A 21328-nucleotide genomic window follows, 5' to 3' on the forward strand; every position below is an offset into this window, starting at 1 on the left:
AGAGGTAAAGGACATTCTGAAGGAAGAACACTATTCTTCAATATTATCATCGAAATTGCTGAATATCTTATATACAATTTTAAATAAGAATGTTTAAAATCACAATTTTTTGAAAATAAAGGAGCTGTTATTGATTTAAATGTCCCAAGCTACGTTTAACGAATGGTTGGAAATGATTAACAAAATTGATGAAGTTTGTTATGAAAGAAAAGCAAATCGTTTTCTCTTTTTAATACTTCAGCAATAGTTCGAGAAGAAATAAATTCCCAAATAGAACGTTTCAGATCAGAGTTATTGTGAATGTTCTTTTCTTCCTTACAGTAATATTCTTTGAAATCTACAGCATGGACTTTTATGCTCTAATAATTAAGATTGAGATATCATTTTAAGATATAATACTTCTCATGCGTTTTCTCAATTAATTTTAATGTATGTTCATAAGTGATATAATTTCGTGTCCTAGAGATGTAAATGTAAATCGATCGACATGAGTTATATCACAGAAATCTTCAACATTATAAGAAAAGAGACACATCAATCCAAAGGTACACGTTTGATGTGCAAGAAACTTAATTTTTAACTCCAAAATTACTATTTGGTTAATTCTGCATACTTATTCCGAATGGAAAGATGATTTTTCTTTTTATCTTTGGTGAAAAATCAAATCATGAGAGCATATAAATACCGGCTACTGAACTGTATGACACTGCATCAAGTGGTTCTCTAACAATATTGTTAATACTTCCACTACGTCGTTTTAGGGTTAGAGATGTATTTCTTTTGCGATGAGCTGAAGCAAGGTGGTATCTTTGGTTTCGTTTGGTCAGCCTAGCAGCAAGTCGCTGGTGATGAATTCGCTCTTCATGCAGGCGCTGCCTGTGGGTGAGGCGGCGCTGGCGCCGGAACTGGCCCGCGTCGCGGCCATGGGGGAGCGCGCCTCACCACTGTGTGACGAGAACAGATTCTGGTTACCGTAGTGGTAATAGGAGGAGCCGCCTGTCAACAGAAAGAAAACATGTCATCACACGGTACAACACGTCTCTGGTATTCCATTTCGTCTCACCCAAATAAGAATTTTTAAGTGCTCGAATTTATGGAGAAACCTTTATTCTTTACGGTCGTAGTATTGCCATAACAAATATGTCTGTCTAGAGTGAATTTCTTTGCTAGCAATTAAGTGTTTAATTCTACGAGTGTTCATAACGAATTATTTTTATCAATTTCGAATATAATATCGATGGCCTAATTATAAAACCTCGTATCTCCCAATGATCTTCATATCCATTATTTCCCTAAACACTGGTCATGCCTCCTAGCCACATATGTGTATGTAGTCCCTCAAAATAATGTTCGTTGTGTTCATTTTCCTTTACAGATTCGCATAGGAAATTGAACCTTAAATACACTATACTGTAGGAGTGCGTAAATGTGTCACGCAAACATACAAAGTACAGTACGGCAAGGTTCATTTTCCTATGCACATCGGCATCAGAAAATGAACCGAACTAAAATTGTTCTGATAGACTGCATATCCGTATGTGACTGGGAAGCATGACCGGCCCTAAGGAAAATAACGGATAGGAAGAGCATTGATTGTTTCTTTACCGACGAAATGTTTATGAGTTTCGGCAGACATTCAAGGACAAAAGGCTTCCAATTGGCAACTTATTTTATTTTGTAGGATTAATATGAGGGTTAGACGAAATGTAACCAAAGAGAAATGAACAAGGGCATTTTTTGAAAATTGAACACAAGATACATACGAAATGCATAGATCGAAGGAAGATCCTTCAAAAGCGAATTGATAACAAAACACAGTTCCACATTATAATCGTGCTGTTGGATATGAAGCTGAGGGGTGTACAAAACGAACTGAATTGGTGCTTGGAGGTGGGCAAAAGAAGGTGAAGGAAGGATGGAAGAGGAATAAGTGCTAGGTCCCGGTGCCCGAAATGACCATTAAAATAATATCACTTGATGCGCCTGTTGAGACGTGTGTGAATAGATACACTGAGGACACTTTGCCTAGACAAAACTTACATATTATCTAGCAAGTAGTGAGTCGGAAAGCATTTTCCATATTTAATCATTATTATTTTAAAGATATTTTGTGAGATCTGTGGTTCAAATCTCGTATTACACAATCTCGTATTTTCTACGTATCCTGGTGGAATTGTGGCTGCGAACTATGTCTCAAATCTGGCTGCAGCTGGCCATTCCAGACGCTAGAACTTCGTGGAGGAAATCATTCACCATTGTGTGTTTCTGAGGTGGTTCGTAGTCAACACCCAGTTCCCAAGTCCAGACGCGCCCGATCTAGCCTGGAAACGAACCCGAGAGCATCTTAACGGCCTGAAGCTGATCGGATATAATTCATACGTGTATTTGAATTAAATGCTCCAAACGAACCATATTTCCAACATTGTCCATTTGAGACTGGATCTCAAATTATGTAAGCAAGATTCAGTACGACTGTTTAGTTGAACCAATCAACAGATGTCTGTCTGTCTGTCGTGTCTCGTGTTGTCACCTGTGTGCAATTGTTTTTAATATAAGTTCGTCAGAACAGCGCAGTATACCATTGACCACGGAGCACACAATCAGCAGGATTCTGATGAAGCCGGCATATTGAGAGTCTACGGCGCAAGTACTGTTGAGATGTTGTTCTATGTGTAGATTATGTACTTACTCACTAAATAGTCAAAAGAAATACAATTTGAGTTGCAGATATTCTCTAAATAAATTCTCAAGCATTCATTACACTACTACAGATACATTTCTGAGTTATTGTGTTGTAACCTCAAGAGCAGTTTGGGTAACTTGATGTTTGGCAAAAATCTTAGGTTTCTTTCTTTCTTTCTCTCTTCTCAAAACCCCTTGACTGTTGAAGATCTTCACCAGATGGTTCAGTTCCCAACTTAGGGGGAGTGGGTTGGCGCCCACGGGACTCTTAGCTGAGTCCTAACATTGCTTCCACTTACCTTTGCAAGGCTTCTCACTTTCATCTACCCTCCCTTGGTCAGCTCTTCTTCTTTTCCGACCCCGACGGTATTAGGTTTCCGAGGCCTACGGAGTCTTTCATTTTCACGCTGCCGGGCTGAGTGCCTCAGACGGTTGAGGCGCTGGCCTTCTCGCCCCAACGTGGCAGGTTCTATCCTGGCTCAGTCCGGTGCCATTTGAAGGTGCTCAAATATGTCAGCCTCGTGTCGGTAGATTTACTGGCACGTAAAAGAACTCCTACGGGACTAAATTCCGGCAACTCGGCGTCTCCGAAAACGGTAAAAGTAGTTAGTGGGACGTAAAGCAAATAGTATTATTATCATTTCCACGCCCTTCGTGCCCCCTGTCTTTCTTTGATCGATGTCTTGATTTTTCGATGTCTTAAAACAGTATTCACAACAATCAATAATCACCACCACCATCTCCCAATATTCATCAGATGGTCCACTAGAAACGGCGTAGAAATTCGTGATACCGTATAGCACAGAATATTCAGTTTCATCGTTGGTGAGATAGGCCAACAGAATGAAATTAGTGGAAAAAATATCAAGGTGATCAGACCAATGAAAAAGGAGGAAGATATTCGGTAATAACAATAACAATAATAATAATGACGTAATAGTTGGATCTCAGCAACCGAATTACAGATCTGAAGTGCTGCCATCTATGTGGCCTGGCTACAAAGTTCGGCATTCCGATTATGCTGCTCTCTAACAATGAAAGTGGATACTGGATGGATTGTTTGGCTGAGTGCGCCACACGTCAAGAACATCTAGTGCCTAAATTGTTGACCATCATTCAAATATCTCAACCAGAATTGAACCCCGAACTTGGATCATGAGAGTGAGACTCTACCTATAATCCGCCGCAGTTCTTGAAATAGGTAGTAGGCCAACAACGCCTTTCTGAAGTGGAAAGAGAAAATTGCCGACACCTGGAATCGAATCTCCACTGCCTGACTGCTTATCCCTGTCATAGAGAGTACCTTGTTCATGAAGGCAGGTAAGCTAGATGTTTCATTGAACGTCACAGCACTGTTAGACTATTGGTGTCTTTGAAATGACAGGCGCAGATGCTACCCGCAGTACGGAGCCGAGTGTACTGCTGTTCAGGGTGTGGCTACCATGGGGCTCCAACTCATATCTAGACTTGTTTCAGTCTAATTTTGGAAGGTTGGGTGGTCCATTTTCAAGAGGCTGAATTCATCCATTTTACTTCTTCTCTGGTCGTATATGTATCCATAATACGGACATTCCTGAGCTCACTCAGGGTCCGACGTTCTTGCACCAGATTGTATGGCACTTCACTTTTCCTTTAGACAGCCTCAGCAGTTCGTTTCCATGTCGCCTTAGGACGCCCTTCGGCTCTTCGATGGCAAGAGCTTTCTGTTCTAAATAGTGTTCATTTCTTCTTCTGACGTGACCGTACCAGCAGAGCTGTTTTTTCTCCATCGTGTCACTGATGGGCACAACTTTAAAAGATCATCTCTCGTGCTAATTGAGAACTTTCTCATTGAGAGTGATGCCCGCCGACAATCGCAGCATCCTCATCTCTGAGGCGTGCATTCGCTAGCCTCGCGCAACATTCGTAGCCGTACATGAGGGCAGGCAGGGTTGTGGTTTTCTATGCCTTGCCTTTCAGTTTAACTGGCATGCGCTTATCACACAAAACACCAGCAATCTCAGTCTTCTGCTGTGAGCGGCTTTTCTCGTTTTGGTACAACAGTAGGGTGTCTAAAATTACTTTACTCTATCAACATGGGCTTCCAAAAATATACTTTACCTAAAGAAATTGGAGGTGGTTAGTTCCATACTAAATTATATTTTAGGGAATATTTTTTCAAGATTTACTCGTAGATGTTAGGCAATTAAGAATGTGTTCTGAGTTTGGATGCTCTAACTCTTATGCTTCCTGACCAAATTGTACAAAACAATGTAATAAATGCCACTTAAGGAAGTGTAATATTAGTTGACGGCTGAGGGGAAGTAGCAGTGGTAAGAACTTTCTCTGTTCAGAGAAGTGAAAACCAAGAGAAGAATGATTGATTACTCATCATGTCCAGGTACCCTTAATGTGTTTAGTCTGCGAATAATAAAACTAAATAAATGTGTGAAAGTGAAATATATTTCTGCTCAGTTTTGAATTCATGAATATATAACTGTTTAGTCGACAACTAATTCAATATAAAATACATTTAGAAAATTCCTGAATAACAAAACATTTGAATAATATACTGTCTATTCAAAACTGAAAGGTATAGACAAAGACTCTAGGAAGGAGTACAAGATGAAAATAAATGACTCCTAAAAAAAGTAATGGAGTGCAGTCGAACGAAGTCACGTGATGCAGGGAATATTAGATTAGATTAGAGTAGATGAATATTGTTACTTGGGTAGTAGAATACCTAATTGTGAGAGAAGTAAGGAGGAAATAAAATGCAGACTAGTACAAGCACGGGAGGCCTTTCTTAAGAAAATAAATTTGCTCACTTCGAACATTAATATAGGAATTAGGAAGACGTTTTTGAAGACTTTCGTCCGGAGCGTGGCATCGTATGGAAGTGAAACATGGACGATAACGAGCTCAGAAAGAAAAAAAATAAACGTCGTTACAGACGAATGCTGAAGGTGAGATGGGTAGATAGAATCACGAATGAAATATTGAATCGTATTGGTGAGAGGAGATCGATTTGGCTAAATTTGACGAGAAGAAGAGACTGATAGTACACCCAGAACTTGTTCACTTAGTTTCTGAGGGAAGTGTAGGCGATAAGAACAGTAGTAGTAGACCAATGTATGAAAATGAAAAGATTACAGGAGATGTAAGATGTAGCTGTTACTAAGAAATTAGAAGATTAGCACAGGTTAGGGTGGCATGGAGAGTGGCATCAAACCTGTGTATGGATTGACGACTAAAACACGCACATTCTGTGTGATGAAAGAAACATAATACGTGATTTTTTACACAAAATAGGAATATTTTCTTTCCTCGGAGGAAATTGAACCACTCAGTCCAACAGTAAAAAGCATGAGAGAAGTCTATATATTTTTTCAGGCATGTTCTATTTATTTTCTTCTTCATATATTTTCTGAATTAATTCCATCCTGTGACAGACTGAGGAAATCTAACATTTATAAACTGAACCATGTGACAGTGTTTTCTCCTGCTAATCATATAGGGCTGTAATCTAAACCTCGATGAGCTTCAATTAGCAGTGGAGTCGTCCGGTCATTTCGAGCACTCAAGTGCGGATGTAAACGAAAACTTTGGCGACGAATACTCACTGTTTACTTACTGAGCAACCCGCCTGCGCCATAACCGTAGGAGCCGTACGACGTCGTGTATTGCGTGTAGGCGGATGAGTAGGAGTAGTCGCTGACCGGCACTACTCCACCACCAACGGCGCCACCTCCCACTGCCAGAAACAAAAACAAAACACATCTCAATCTCAATAGAACAAAAATAAAATACCTGAAAAATGTCCACATCATTATAAAGTTTAACCTACAATATTCTAGAATTATTTACCTATTTTTCATTTATCATTTCAATGAACATTTATCCTGCTTTCCCCATAGTTGGAGGTCACCTAGATTGACTAAGCTTAAAATAAAATCAATTTAAAGTACTCACTAACATTTTGAAATTACAAAGAATAACAACATTTACTACTCAAAGTGATAAGATTAAATCATCAATAATTTAAGATAATTTAGATGATATTGAAATTATACTATCATTAAAATAATTTACTTAAAATATAGTTTGTAGACTATGATGCTTATGAATTATATATTAACTGTATAAATTGTTCCGAAGGATACTTAACTTACACTTATTAAGTAAATAATTACTAATTTTAGAATACATTCATCTTAACTTGTCTAATTAAAAGTAAAAAGAAAATATTTGAAAAATATTCTATATGTTGAAGAAGAAGAAACATGTTTTCATGTACAAATAACAATTCCTAGCGATTAACTAAATTCTCTTTTCTGCGTGATATTTCCTCCGATTGATAAACATCCTACAAGTATTAAATTAATCAATTTCCAGTTCCAAATAAAACTCATTTGCACTTACATGTATATGGATTAATCATCTTTCAACTCTGAGCAAAGAACTTCGAGCTCAAAATATTATTTTGAATCTAAATTTTAAATGCAATTCTGAGTAAATGGTGAAACATTTCCCTCTTAGATTATTAAAAGGGAGATCTTGAAATTGCTTTTGATGTTCCTTTTCGAGAGTATGACCTACTGTAAATCAATGATTTTCATTCACAATGATTGATTATTCAGTATATCCGGATATAATATTCTGAATACAGTGAGTCATTTTAACTGGTCTTATGTTCAAGGCAAAGTCTAAACAATTTTAGATATTTTTACAACTGTCTTTTGACATTTTCAGATATCAGAAGTATTCTTCCCATATTGACCCAGAATAGTTGAAAATTACCACTAAACTAGTTATCTCGAATTGATTAAGAGCCAATAGATTACACTGAAAGAAGCAATTGTTGTATGTTGTTTGAGTGATATTTTATAACAGAATATATGTTTAATTCTGGATTTTGTGTTTCAATATTACTTCCTTATACTCAAACTTCTGGAAATGAAATTAGCCCAAATTCTATCGTCACTGAAGTTTTGATTATGAAGAGGTATGATTTTTTGATGGAAGAGAGAATATTATAAATATTAATAATACATAAAACTGAATCAGGTTTATACATGTATTACTTTGAAATATTTCAAAAATCAAACTTTCAGCAGCTGTATCAGTACCTCGTAATCATAAAAATTGAATTCGACTTATAATATATTTTTAGGGCAATATTTTCATTTTTAAGAAATTAAGAAATTAAGTTTGTAATTACAACGCATATATTGTACTTCAGATTCTTTGTTATAAACCATTCCTTATTAAGACATTAATCACTATTTAGTTACACGTATATAAAACTACTTACTAGAACGCAAAATAATAATAACATTTTTCACAGGATATGTACTTTGTTGGATACAAAGATACAAACAGTAAAGTTAGTTTGAGACAAGGGAATAGATGTTTCTAAAAAGCGGTTAGTTAAAATTACTTTGTTCAGGGGCAAGGAAAAGTGCGATACTTCCTCCACAAATTGTAATTAGTTTAATTAATTTGTTTCTTCTTCAGGTGTAATACTCTTACCGTATGTTTTCTCTTTCAGACAGTTCATTAATTCATTTACACAAAATTAGTTTCTGAGTCGAAACTGATAAAGGAAAAAATCCTACAAATTCTATATTTCAATTTTTCCTTTATATTGCGAACTTCACCTATTCCTCAATATATGGACACGTTTTTATCAACAAAACCTGCTGAAAGATATGTCTTACGATTCTTAATTGACTTTCTACTACTTTCATTTCGTTTCAGGGATATTCCTAGAATATTATCCTTAACATAAATAAATAAATAAATAAATAAATAAATAAATAAATAAATAAATAAATAAATAAATAAATAAATAAATAAATAAATAAATAAATAAATAAATATGTTCGAAAGTTGTTGCTTGCCTGTGGAGTAATGGCCGAAGCTAGGAAGCATGGCAGAGTAGGGCACAGCTGTGTTATTGTTGGCGGGCTGAAGCACAGTCAGTGAGCTGGGGTCCGTTGCACCCCCAGTCGGCGTGGGTGCAGGCGGCGCGGGGTCGGCGGGTAGGGACAGGGGGAGTCCGGGGGACGATCCTGCGTCCCCCACCGTGCTCGTGCTAACACCGTTATACGTGCTGCTCTCTGCCGTGCAAAACATAAACACTACTCTAAGCCACGGACAAACAAATCATGCAGCGTGCATACCTGTGATCAGCCACCGTCTCCAGGAACTTACTCATACATTGTTTCTAAAATAATATTAAAATCATGTATGTGTTCAATATTTTAAAAATAATTTAAAAATAACAAATGTTAAATGACATCTTGCGGTATATTATCTCCTAATTCCAATAAACATATTTGTGACAAAAGCACAATGCACAAAAATTTTACTGTTTTAGCAACATCATAATTTTCATATATCAATGTGTGTGTGTGTGTTTGCAGTGTATATGTACTTAATTTAGAATATGTTTCGAGGGAAACAAGACAAAACTTAAAATGAAATCTGTTTAGATAATGAATATCAGTATGATTTGCACCCCTTTGTCTCCTGGGGTGTCTTTAGGTTCTGATTGACCTGGGATTTAACGTGATGGTTGCCTTGGTGGGAATAACAAAGGAAAAGGTGATATGATGTCTACAATGACAGGTGAATATTATTATATATTAAGCTGCTATTTCTGGACATAACACAAGAATATAAGTGTTACAAGTTTTGACTGAATCCAAAAGTGTGTAACGAAAACTATTTAGAAACTAAGAATGTTCACAAATGTTTATGTCCACGCACGTGTGAGTCGATTACCGTACCTTCGAGCTATACACGAGGTACTAAAGAAAATATTGCAATATATCATAGGTTATTTTAACTGAAGGACGTTGAGATAGCAACACAATGACAGGAAATATTTATATGAGAGCGAAACTTTTCATTATCCTTTTCTTTTAATCCACACATTCGGTTGAACCAATCTTGGCTCATCCTGTTTAGAGGATCTACTCTCTGATGATATGATCTTGGGGTTTTTAGGCGAACAAAACAAAGCACTAACATTCCGCTGTAAGTGGGATATTGGAATCAGAACGCAAAGTGGTCAGCAAACCTTCGGAAAGGTAAAGTTATTTATGATCAAAGAGTTGTTGATATGCTTTTCATATCACTAATTTAATTTAATGCTTATTATGTGCTTCTTGTTACATAATTTAGCGTCCACGTAAGAGCTATTAAGTTATTTTCTTATCTTTTGTTATATTGACGTGAAGTATATGCGAATGAAATGATCACGATTCACGCTTGGGGAAAAATTAAAATTTTACTAAATTATAACATTTCACAAAACAAGGAATTTTCATTTCGTCTCCTTTTATTGTTACAGAGTAACGCGGGACACACGCAAGGGAACATAGAGGTACATAATCAGATCTCAGAGGTGCTTTTAGAATAGTGAAACATCCCTTAGATTATGACGAATATGGATGTCCAAGAATTGGATGGGTTTGGGAGTGGGTAGAGGTAGAGGAGGGTTCCCTGTGTGTGTGGGAAGACTATGTCTGGAGAATTCTATGGATTCACAGAGGCATACCATGTGAAGACAATAAAGTCAATGTTTTAGGCAGATACTATCTGAAATTCTGGGTAGGTGTGATTTGTGTTTAGTTTTGATTGTTTTCTTTCCATTGAATTAGCACTAATTACCGTTGGTAAATATGAGTTAAAAAGGTAACTATCTAGACTAATGATATTACTTCAGTCTTTCAGTGTCGATAGAAATGCGTATCACGCAAGAAATATCGTTAGTTTAAGACAAGTTAGACATCTCTTCTTGTGGTGGCTGATCCCAAGTCTTTTCAGTACACGTTAAAACAAAAACAAATACATTAGCAAGGTCACAGTGAGCGGCTAAAAGCTATTACTAAAGGAATAATTTCCCAATCAAGTAACGTAAGTTTCTTTCCTTGGGAAAAAGAACGTTAATAATAAGCATTGTTAATTAAGTGTCAGTTATATGTAAGGAATCACAGAAATAGCTGCCGTATTGTCATGGTGAAAGAAATTATTCCTTTAGAAAAGAACTATCTAGATATAGTCTTTCTGCCACCATATCAAAGTCAAGAATTGCAAATACATCGCATAAATAAGTAGGTTTTATTCAATTAATAGTTTTGTAGCATTTTTAGAACATCCTTGAGATAATTTATATGACTCTGCGTGCAGCAGAATAACTCTTGACCACACCACTTATAACCGGCGGATCATAAATATTATCTTTTTGTCTTAAAGCAGGAATTAAGACTCAACATGGCGGCAGATGTTTTATATTTCAGTTTGGCATAGTTTCAAGTTGGCGACGCTGCTAGTTGGCATGCCACTAGAACAAGACAATACTGCACATGCTGTAATAACAGATTAGCTACAAACACATATAGACAAGACAGTAAGTTAGCATTTAGGTTAGCTGATGTATAATAGCAAGGAACAGATCATCAGCGCTCACAAGTTATATGAGCGGATAGGAAGAAATACAAGGAACAAAAAATACCTCCTCTGCTCTTCCAGTCAGTTATGTTCCTTAAGATTCCAGCCACATATGGATTTGCAGTTCATCAGAACAATTTTCCTATCCTCACGTGTAAAGGAAAATGAACCTTATCCTACCGTACTATAGAGATGTATGTATGCCATATTTATCAACTCCTAGAGTAGCATGTGTTTATGGTTCATTTTCCTTTACACACCACCACAACGAAAATTGTTCTGGCAAACTGAATATCCATATGTGGCTGTCTCAAGGAAAATAATGGATTGGAAGAGAATTGTCAGATGGGCGGTATTGTTTCTTAAGCGGCGATATAGATCGTACGCTAAATATTTATTTGGGTGGATGACCTGGATATCACGCCCCTTTAAACAACAAGCATCAAATATTACTTTAACATTTCCTTGCGTTGTTGGTTCCATAAATTAAACATGGTGAATGAAATGACAATATTGTTTTACAGTCTAAGTGGAAATAGAACGCTGCTCATAACAAAATAATGAAACTTTATAGCGTAAATTCCGAATTTCAAATTATAGTAATTACGTGTATGCTTTTGCTTGTTTGAAGAGTCTAAGGTATTTAGAGAAGAAGTAACAGTAATAAAAGTAAAGTAATAATAACATCTAAAAGAGGTGTTTAGTAATGAGAAGTCATGTGTAGTTATACAGTTTTGATTACACTCATCCTACCTTAAGCAATAAATTACTAATCTACTTTTCGTTACTATCCCATTTATTATCCAAACATAAATTATTTTTACGTCATTATTATATAACGTACGCGTATACAATTTAAACTTCGCTTGTTTTGCGAATTCACGTCGACTTTGGAGTTTTATTAAGACCGTTGGGCGAGAAAGTACATTTGTATGTGCTTGTGTTTCTGTGCGTGATTTTGCCAATTTGTGGGCTTACAACGGTACAACTCCTGGAGAAATTTCAACGAAACTTTGTATTTAGAATGTAATCACCTAAGGACACATGTGTAGGTACTGAATATAACATTTCAAAATTCCTCAATGCACTGAGGGTTTGCAGGATGTATGAAACAAGAATGGAAATATCTCTGTTGATACTGCGTTTACGAAGAAATGTTACGGAATAAAAATGTATTTCTCAGTAACTTTTGTTCAGAACGAAATCTAGGTAGGATGAGGTCAACGACAGCTGCGTTTTGCTGGGTCTTTCCATTTGCTTGACGCGCTCTAATATACGAACATATTAATGCGAATTATCTGTTGGTTCTAAATGAAAACTGCGTTTGTCTGAGGAAGTAGAATCAAATATTCAAAAGAACATGAGAAACATAATGTTTACAATCACCTGGGAGAGAGGCTTATATTCCAGATTATACACTACGATCTTACGTGAAATGGGTATTTTACTGATTTTCCTTTCATACGTGTACAAAGAGATTAAAATTTCTCTGTGTTCGAACGCTCCTTTGTGTCTTTAATTGTTCTTGTTAATTACTTCTACAAATTCCATTATTTTGTTCTGCATTTCGTCGCTGCCGGGAAAGAAACCTTTTATCGTGAAATATTTTAGCTTAGAACTCTGGCCGGTAAGGTTCTGTCATCTAAGGTGCAATATTGTGTGAGTATTTTCAAGGCATTCTCGCTCTCCATAATGTATGTGCTGCGGGTCAGTATATCTCCAAAAATATTATCACATAGGAGGTTTTGTCCCGGTAACGACGATTTCTTTGTTTTATTTCTATTATCTATGGTGTTCCACTTGAATAGATTTAGTATATAATATGTTTTTGCTGGTATTCAACTGTTTAAGGCTGGGTTGCAACAAAAGAAACCTATAAATGATTTATTTCTCAGCTTGTCAAAGTAGGTGAATTTTCGGTTTGCAGATGATATATTCATCACCTCTATAGTTAACTTTGTCTTTATCCATAAATCTACAAACTTAAACATGAACCACCGCTCGCCAAATCATAACGAAGCTCTTTTTCTATGTTATCCACATAGCAGTGCATCTGCAGCAGTAATAAGCGGAAAATTTGACATCGCTAAACTCGACTCTACAGGATTTGTGGCATTCGATTTGATTAATATTTTTTTATGAATAAGGGAGATATCTGTTTTTCGATTTCATGGCAAATTAAATTTAACCAATTCATTACCGTTTCCTTAGGCAATACAAAACAGCATTTGAAGTTCACATCATCATAACATTCAATTCAATTTCACCTTTCTCTAAGCGCTCGCGGTGTTGCAGGTGTAACATAACCTAATCATCTTGTAAAATTGATAAGATATCAAGTTAACTTATATTATATACAATTTTACGTACCTGAATCTGGTAAAGAATACATTGTCAATAATCGACATAACGCGAATTCTATGCAAAATAGAAATCTAGCACAGGAATTTATTGGTAGGAAATCATATGTCTAAGTGGAGTCTTTATCAGACTATTAACACTAAAGTTGTTTCTTGATTGCCTCTTTCGAACTTGAGTCCGTTCACCAGAGCAACAGTTTAACAAAATACTCGACGATCTCTTATTACTCGATATTATGGACATGTTAAAAAGAAGTAAAATATTCTCTGCATTCCGAAGTCAAAACGGGAGTGAACATATTTGTGTCGTTCTTTCAGCGGGATAATGCTTGTCACTCTTATTCAGTCAGACACGACCGCTCATTACAAACAAATGAAGGCTTCCTTGAAAATCAAAGTTTCCTAGATGATATCAGATAGCACACAAATAATTAAATTGTAAGAAGATATGCAAGTAGGTAGTATTTTCTCACATGAGTATGACACAAATGTGCATTTTTATAATGATGTATTTTTAGTTTGAATATATTGGAATATTATATTATCTAAATGAAATGAACTGTTGTAAATTCTGTTGTTGGAAGATATTAAAATTAGAAAAGATTGGCGTGTAATTTGATAATTGGATGATAATTAAGAAGTCTCTTAAATTCTTTGAAGTCTTCGGGAGGAGGGGGTGAATTTTGAAAAACTTAATGAACGCTTATTTTGAATAAAATCTTAATCAATGAATTAGGTGATTAACTATTTTCAAGGAAACAATTTACCCTCATTACACGCATTGGTGAGAGAGAAGATATTGTGCACACTACATTGCCCAGAGTGACTTGCTCTGTCAATATCAAGCTTTACAAACTATTTGAACATGTCTGGTCCATTTATACGTTTGTGGGCTTATTGAAATACGACTATTCAATCTGAAAATCACATATACGGTGGTAAAATGGGCCATTATTCCGTTATGATGTTCATTGATCAGTAATATGGTGAAGGTGGAAAATTAGAATGCTAAAGATGAAAGAAATCATTAGTAGTCGAGGATAGAGTCATGCACACAGTGTAAAAGTAGTCTAAGTCTACTGTAAACATGCTAGCTGATGAGGAGACGCATGCAGCAAGCGACAGACAGCTAAGAGCAAGGGCAGTGGGACTATGGGGTGTGATAATACCGACCGCGCTACCCTCCGATCCATTAACACTCGATTTGTTGAACGCTTGGCCGATAAATATCATAAAGAATGATCTTAGCTAAATTTTGTGTAAAACATGAGTTAAGAAATGTGTTTTGTGATCCACAGTTTATATATTTGTGGAAGATTGTTGCTTGGCTGTGCTAAATCACCTCTAGTCATTTATATGACCGCTAAGGAGAAGCTTTCGATTGTTATATTTCTTTCCTAAATATCACCAATATACTCTGTCAAAACTCATCTTCTACTAGGGAAATTTTTGAATAACTGAATTTAATCTATGTGAATAATATAATATCTATTTCCATGAGGATATTAAAATATTTTAGTGAATTTTTTGGTATCTTAAATACAGGATTGTAATGCCAAGAGTTGAAATTTTAATGTTATGAGTCTTAAGAGAGAATTGATTTTTCGAAATGCCCATCTTGAGGGGTATGATTGTCGCACTGAATGTAGTCTCACCTTGCTGATAGGGCGACATTGAAGGGTCGAGCACACTGGCGGAGCCCAACTTCATTTCCTGCATGCTGATGGGGGCCAGGGGTGTAAGAGATCCGGGTCCTGTTTCGGGAGGGACACCCAACATATCAATACAACACACAAACAGCAAACAAAACACAACAAGACATGCTCTAGAACTAAAACTTAAAACAAAAATTCACAACGATAAGAAACATTGTATAAACTAGCAAGCAGGAGAAAGTGAACATTCATAAAAATGCAGGCATTTTTTAATGCTGTCTTTCCTAAGTTTTTGCAGTCATCATGCGAAAATATGAAACATTCTCGGGTAGGAATGGCAAATTCATTTTGGGAAATAAATAAGGAACTATGGAGTTCTAAACCGTTCTGTGACTGGAAAAAATAAATTTTATAAACATATACTATGTATTCATATTTGAGGTGACTTTGAGGTGATTCATAGAGTAATTACTGACAGAATTTATATAATTACTGTGGTCAAGCAAAAATAATAAAATCGAATTTGACGGCAAGTCTTACCCAAAACCAGTGATCCTAAATATCCCCAGCATGTTTTGAATATTCCAAACTTTCATAAAATTTGTAGATACATCAGCGAAGAACAATATTTTTAAGCGGTGTAAGGAAATGATATGATATTAATAAGAAATCACTGACTAGATTTGTGTGGAATTTGTTGAGGGATCAAAGCATGGACAAGAATATATTATTTTTTACTTTTATAAAATATTTTGCAATCATTCGGAGAATTATAGATCGTTTAGGAATTTCGAATTTCACTAATGTGACAGTTACATGAATAATTATAATATGTTGCTCACAATATTATATTTTCAGATACGGAATTTATAGCGACCTAAAGTGGCATTTCTGATCCATGAAGTGTGCGTTCTTTTCACTTCCTTAACGGATTGGGTAGTCATCGGCATTTATTGACACGAGTTTACAACAGAAATTCATGTGTGATTTGTACAGCACTTTTAAAACGTCGCCTGAGTAATCTGATGATTTTCAAAAAAGAAGAAAGTACCATGAGAGAACAACCGAACACTGGTTATTATTTGCATTCATATTTATTTCGTTTAAGAGCATGCCTCTTATCGAACAGAATCCAGATATTTCCCGAACACTAGACAGTAAGCATTTAGTATCAGCTTTGGAAGTTATCGGAAGATTAAAGTGCAAGTGAGAGTTTCTTATTCCTGTTGGAAACATATGGGAGTAGTGAGTTATAGCAGAGCATGAGAGGAAACTACAAAATACGATTGTATATATTTCAGTAATAACAAGAAACTACGGTAGAATTTTCCCAACTGTGTAGCTTCGAAACATGACTGGCGAGCAGTGGATCATTTGTGATTTAGACAATACATGTAAATTCTAAATACTGAAAATAAATGTTTTGTAAATTCTTCTATGTATTCGGATTTGAGGTTGATGTGGTTCATAAAGTAATTACTGACACACTTTATATAATTACTGTGGTCAAGAAAATATCTAACTTAAGTGTAGTATACATTCTTGTATAACTTGGTCTGTCACTTAATGTAAATTTTCATTTCGGTTACAGTGTTGGCGTTATTTTACAGTATTGTAAGCTACAACTGTGGATCACCGTTGTAAACTTATTGGTCTAAAGCTTCACAGTAACACAAATCGTTTGTAGATGAACTTTAACTCAATACCTTTTTTTGTTTATTTATTCATTTATATGATATTACCAAAAGGCGTTATTTTTATGTTCAAACAGAACGACTGTGTTGTGAATGAGGCGATAAGAGAGGACAGGAGAAGCGGTAATTACTACGCTGCCTGTTATAACAGTCCGTGAGAGTACGGCTGCGTGGTAGTAACATTAGTGGTTGAAATTTGTACAACGACGAAACAAATATTATTCACGGATTGTGTGGTTGTTTCAGCGAATGAACATTCAATATGTATTTCTGTAAGGACAAAATAACCTTCTGAAATCCATTAATACTACATTATAGGAGATTATGGGCGGTACTTAAAATAAATTCATTCAGAATTAAAAATGACGAAAATTAAGAGCTAGAATAGAAGATAGACTGTGTGGTTTGTTTATATTAAACGCATGATCAGATTGAGAAGGTCTAAACAAACTGTGGAAATAGCAAATAAATGGTAAGAGACACCGAAGAATACCTGATTTACGATAGATAAACGTGGATAAAATCAGCGTTCGACTACGAAATCTAGATAAGCAGACGGCGATGAGGAGGAGTAGGCGGAAGATAGGAACTACATTCATATCTATTCGGTTGTATCTGGATGGTGAGAGGAAGTATGATGATGATGATGATGATGATGATGATGATGATGCTGTTATTTAATTCACTTCTTTATGTAGACTATGCCCGGAGGGACATAAACAAATGGGCGGTACTCACCTAGCGACGTGCCGATGGGCGGTGTGTAGACTGGCCCGCTCTGCGCCTGCGTCATGGTGCTAATACTGTCGTACAGGTCGGACGTAGTGGTGACTGCGGGGAAGCCAGGCTGAGCGTCGTAATACGGGGATCCGCCGTTCGCCGCGCCACTGCCCAGTTCGGACAGCAGTTTGTGTTCGTCCTTTATGCTCCATTTGCTAGACCACAGCTGCAACAGTAAACGATAAGAGGCTCATCTTTTTGTTCTTGCCTTGCTTAGACCATGATTCACTCTCAAGTTTACTTACCTTTGGATTTCAAATAGGATGTGATTTATAACAGACAACAATAATTAACTCCTACACAACAATGAAGGTTTTGTTTTGAGTTATACTTTGGTGTTTATTTCGCTTAAAACGGGACAAACTCAAGGAAAAGTTGATTTTTTCTGAAGGCCCAGCTGTGGTTATTCACAAGAAACCACGTCAGTTTTGTTTTAAGGGAAGCGAAACACATCGTCCTTGAAGACACAAAACCTCGCATGTGACAACTCTCTTCCTATCCGTTATATGACCGGTCACGCCTCCCAACCACATATGGATTTGTAGTCCCACCAGAACAATTTTCTTTGTGTTCACTTCCCTACGCATGTTTGTAAAGAAAATTGAACCTTACCGTACCTTACTCAGGAATATAAGTTTGCGTTACGTATTTACGCACTCTTACTGTACACTGTGTTTAAGGTTCATTTTTTTACTCGCTCACATAGGAAACTGAATACAACGAACGTTGTTCTAATGGACTACATATGCATGTGTGGCTGGGGGGCGTGAAAAGTCTTTACGAAAATAATGGGTAGGGAGAGCAGTGTGACATATGAGGTGTTGTTTCTTCACCCAAAATTTGCTTTCATTGAAAGAGGTTCCTCTATATCTTGTGAAACAGTAAATATTTCCTCCTTACAAGCGTACTTTTAGAAGTTTGATTTCACCCCTTTAATATGCTTTCCACAGGAAATAAAATATCTTGTGTTTTGACCCTCCTCGTCATACGCAGAATTCAAGAAAAACCGGTAGGGGACACTTCAGTACGTGTCCTTGTTAGTCCTGATGTAAACTCGTGTCTATAAGTCCATGTCAAATAGGAAGCGCTGTGATATAGAGGGGTTACTTGGAGTCACACAATGAAGTGACTGGTGTGTAGTCACGATCACCCACCCAATCTATGAGCTGCCGTTTGCTGAGTTAAATATCACTTGCGTCAGGCCAAAATATGGTATTCCTAATTAAAAACCGACCAGAAAAGAAAAAGATTTACGTTTAACGTAGACTACAGTATCCCATTTCGAGAGAGTGTTAATCAAACTTACGTTCGAGTAGAGCTGGTCTCCATTGTACTGCGTTCGCTGTCGTTTAATCTCGTCCTCGGGATGGCCGTTGAGATCGCGGTTCTCGTCTGGAACAAAACAACACACAAGGTCATTAAATCACGATTAGAAGTGAGGAGGAGTAGATACACTTCTTTTTTTAAGATCACGAAATAAATCATTATCACTATTCTAAAACACAATTGTTTATCTTCCGTGGTTTGGAGGGAACTGCGGTTTACAGTCCCATGCACTTTATGCATGTTAATTCAGCATCAGCTGTGTCTGTACTGCCTGGTGCGGTTAGGATTAGGAATAACAGCCCCTAGAAATGAAATGTACGTTTAATTGTCAGTTTGTTTGACTAATGAATCTTTCTATGTCTTAGAGGTCACAGGTTCAATTGAAGCTCGTACATAACGAGCAGACTTTAATTAAACTCTGGGATTTTATAATAATTGTGATGACTTAGACTCATAAGAATCGAGGGCTATGAAAGAGCAGCAATACAGGGAGGAGTGAGGCAAGGTTGCAGTTATCCCCTCTCCTTTCATTATTTACGTAGGTGGTAATGGAAACCAAATAGGGATTTGGAAGGGGAATCACAATCTAAGGAGAGGAAATCAAAACTCTCAGATTTGCTGATGATATTGTTATTTTATCTAAGTCTGTAGAAGATCTGGAGAAGCTGGCGAATGATGTGGATGCAGTCTCGAAGGAGAACAAAGTCAAGTGATGCAGGAAATCGTCGCTGCCGGGACAAAACCAGTAAGGTTCTGTCATCTAAGGTGCAATATTGTCAAGACATGATGTACGTGATGCGGGTGAGTATATATTATCACATAGGACGTTTTGTCCCGGCAGCGACGAAATATTATATTAGGAAATGAAGTCTTAAAGGAGGTAGATGCATATTTTTAGTTTGGTGGTAGGACGTAGAATGTAAACTGGTACAATCAAGGAAGAAATTTGCTCACTTCTAACGTTGATATAGGAATTAAAAAGATGTTCATGAAGATTTCGTCTGGAGCGTGGTATTGTATGGAAGCGAAACGTGGACGATAACCCTCTCAGAATACAGGCTCTTGATTATGTGGTGTTAGGGAAAAATGGTGAAAGTGACGTGAGTAGATCGAATCAGAATTGAAGAGATACTAAAGCGATTTTTTTTGCTAGTGGCTTTACGTCGCACCGACTGAGATAGGTCTTACGGGACAGGAAAGGCCTAGGAGTTGGAAGGAAGCGGCCGTGACCTTAATTAAGGTGTGAAAATGGGAAACCACAGAAAACCATCTTCAGGGCTGCCGACAGTGGGAATCGAACGCACTGTCTCCCGGATGCAAGCTCACAGCCGCGCCCCTCTAACTGCACGGCCAACTCCACCGGTCGAAAGCGATTTGGTGAGAGAAGAACAACTATTCAAAATTTGACCAGAAGAAGAATTAGCATGATGAGGCACATCTTAAGACATGCAAGACTTGTTCATTTAGATTTTGAGCGAACAGTAGGTGGTAAGAACGATAGGGGTAAACCCAGACATGAATATGACAAACAGATTAAAGCAGATGTAGAATGTAGTAGTAGAAATGAAAAGTTTAGCACAGGATAGGGTGGCATGGAGATCTGTCAATGGACTGATGACCTAAATAACAACAACTTAAGGATTAGGCTGACTGACATGAGGATATGCGAAGGACGAGGAGGAAACAAGATGGAGATTGAAATGGTTTCGGCAAAAGAAACGGAATTCAAAATATGTAATACTGACAGATTTCCTAAGCCTTCCAAAGGTAAATACTGTCGGAACTGACAGAGAACTAAAATTGACCAAGAGAGGTCGGGTGATAGAGTAGAACCTGAACAGCCTGTCACAAGTAATCGAAAGGAATGTCAGGCTGAGTTAGGAGCTGTCTGGTGTTCAAACTACGCTCCCAGTCACAGTAACACGTACAGAGGCTGTAGACATCCGTACAATATGGCCCATTTTCCTTTACACATTAGCACAGGAAAATGAACACAACGAAACTTATTCGGATGGACTGCATATGAATATGTGGCTGCAGGCGTGACCGGTCTTAAGGAATATGACGGGTAGGAAGAGCATTGGGACGTAGGAGGTTTTAGAAGTAAGCCATCAAAATGCAGAAATGAAAAATTGTGTTTCGTCGATAAGATTGCAAATCCTACGTATCTCAAAAGGTCTGTAGGGGAAATACTGACCCGCTGCACATATCTCAATAAGAAGAGCAATTCTTTGGTATAGGTCGTACAATATCGGATCTTCGTTCTACGTCCAAGAGATGATTTCATAAGGTCTCTGGAAAATCACAATCATAATCTGCTAATTTAATGGTGACGAAGTATTGGGGCGTGGCGGATGCTGTACAAAGAGCGGTGAAAGTTAAAGGATTAGTC

General features: G+C 37.0%; 1 protein-coding gene across 1 annotated transcript in view; it reads right to left on the bottom strand.

The window, feature by feature from the left end:
• Positions 1–823: 823 nt before the first annotated feature.
• The window catches only part of sv (shaven), a 183785-nt gene continuing 163280 nt past the window's right edge, over positions 824–21328 (bottom strand). Inside the window, exons 5-10 of the mRNA XM_067152819.2 lie at positions 18917–19002; positions 17569–17776; positions 15137–15235; positions 8565–8783; positions 6296–6415; positions 824–996 (exon numbers count right to left, since the gene is read on the bottom strand). Coding sequence (XP_067008920.2) covers positions 824–996; positions 6296–6415; positions 8565–8783; positions 15137–15235; positions 17569–17776; positions 18917–19002 — 905 coding nt within the window. The remainder of the gene's footprint in view (positions 997–6295; positions 6416–8564; positions 8784–15136; positions 15236–17568; positions 17777–18916; positions 19003–21328) is intronic.

The sequence above is a fragment of the Anabrus simplex genome, chromosome 8, assembly GCF_040414725.1.
Source record: "Anabrus simplex isolate iqAnaSimp1 chromosome 8, ASM4041472v1, whole genome shotgun sequence".
Classification (NCBI taxonomy): domain Eukaryota; kingdom Metazoa; phylum Arthropoda; class Insecta; order Orthoptera; family Tettigoniidae; genus Anabrus; species Anabrus simplex.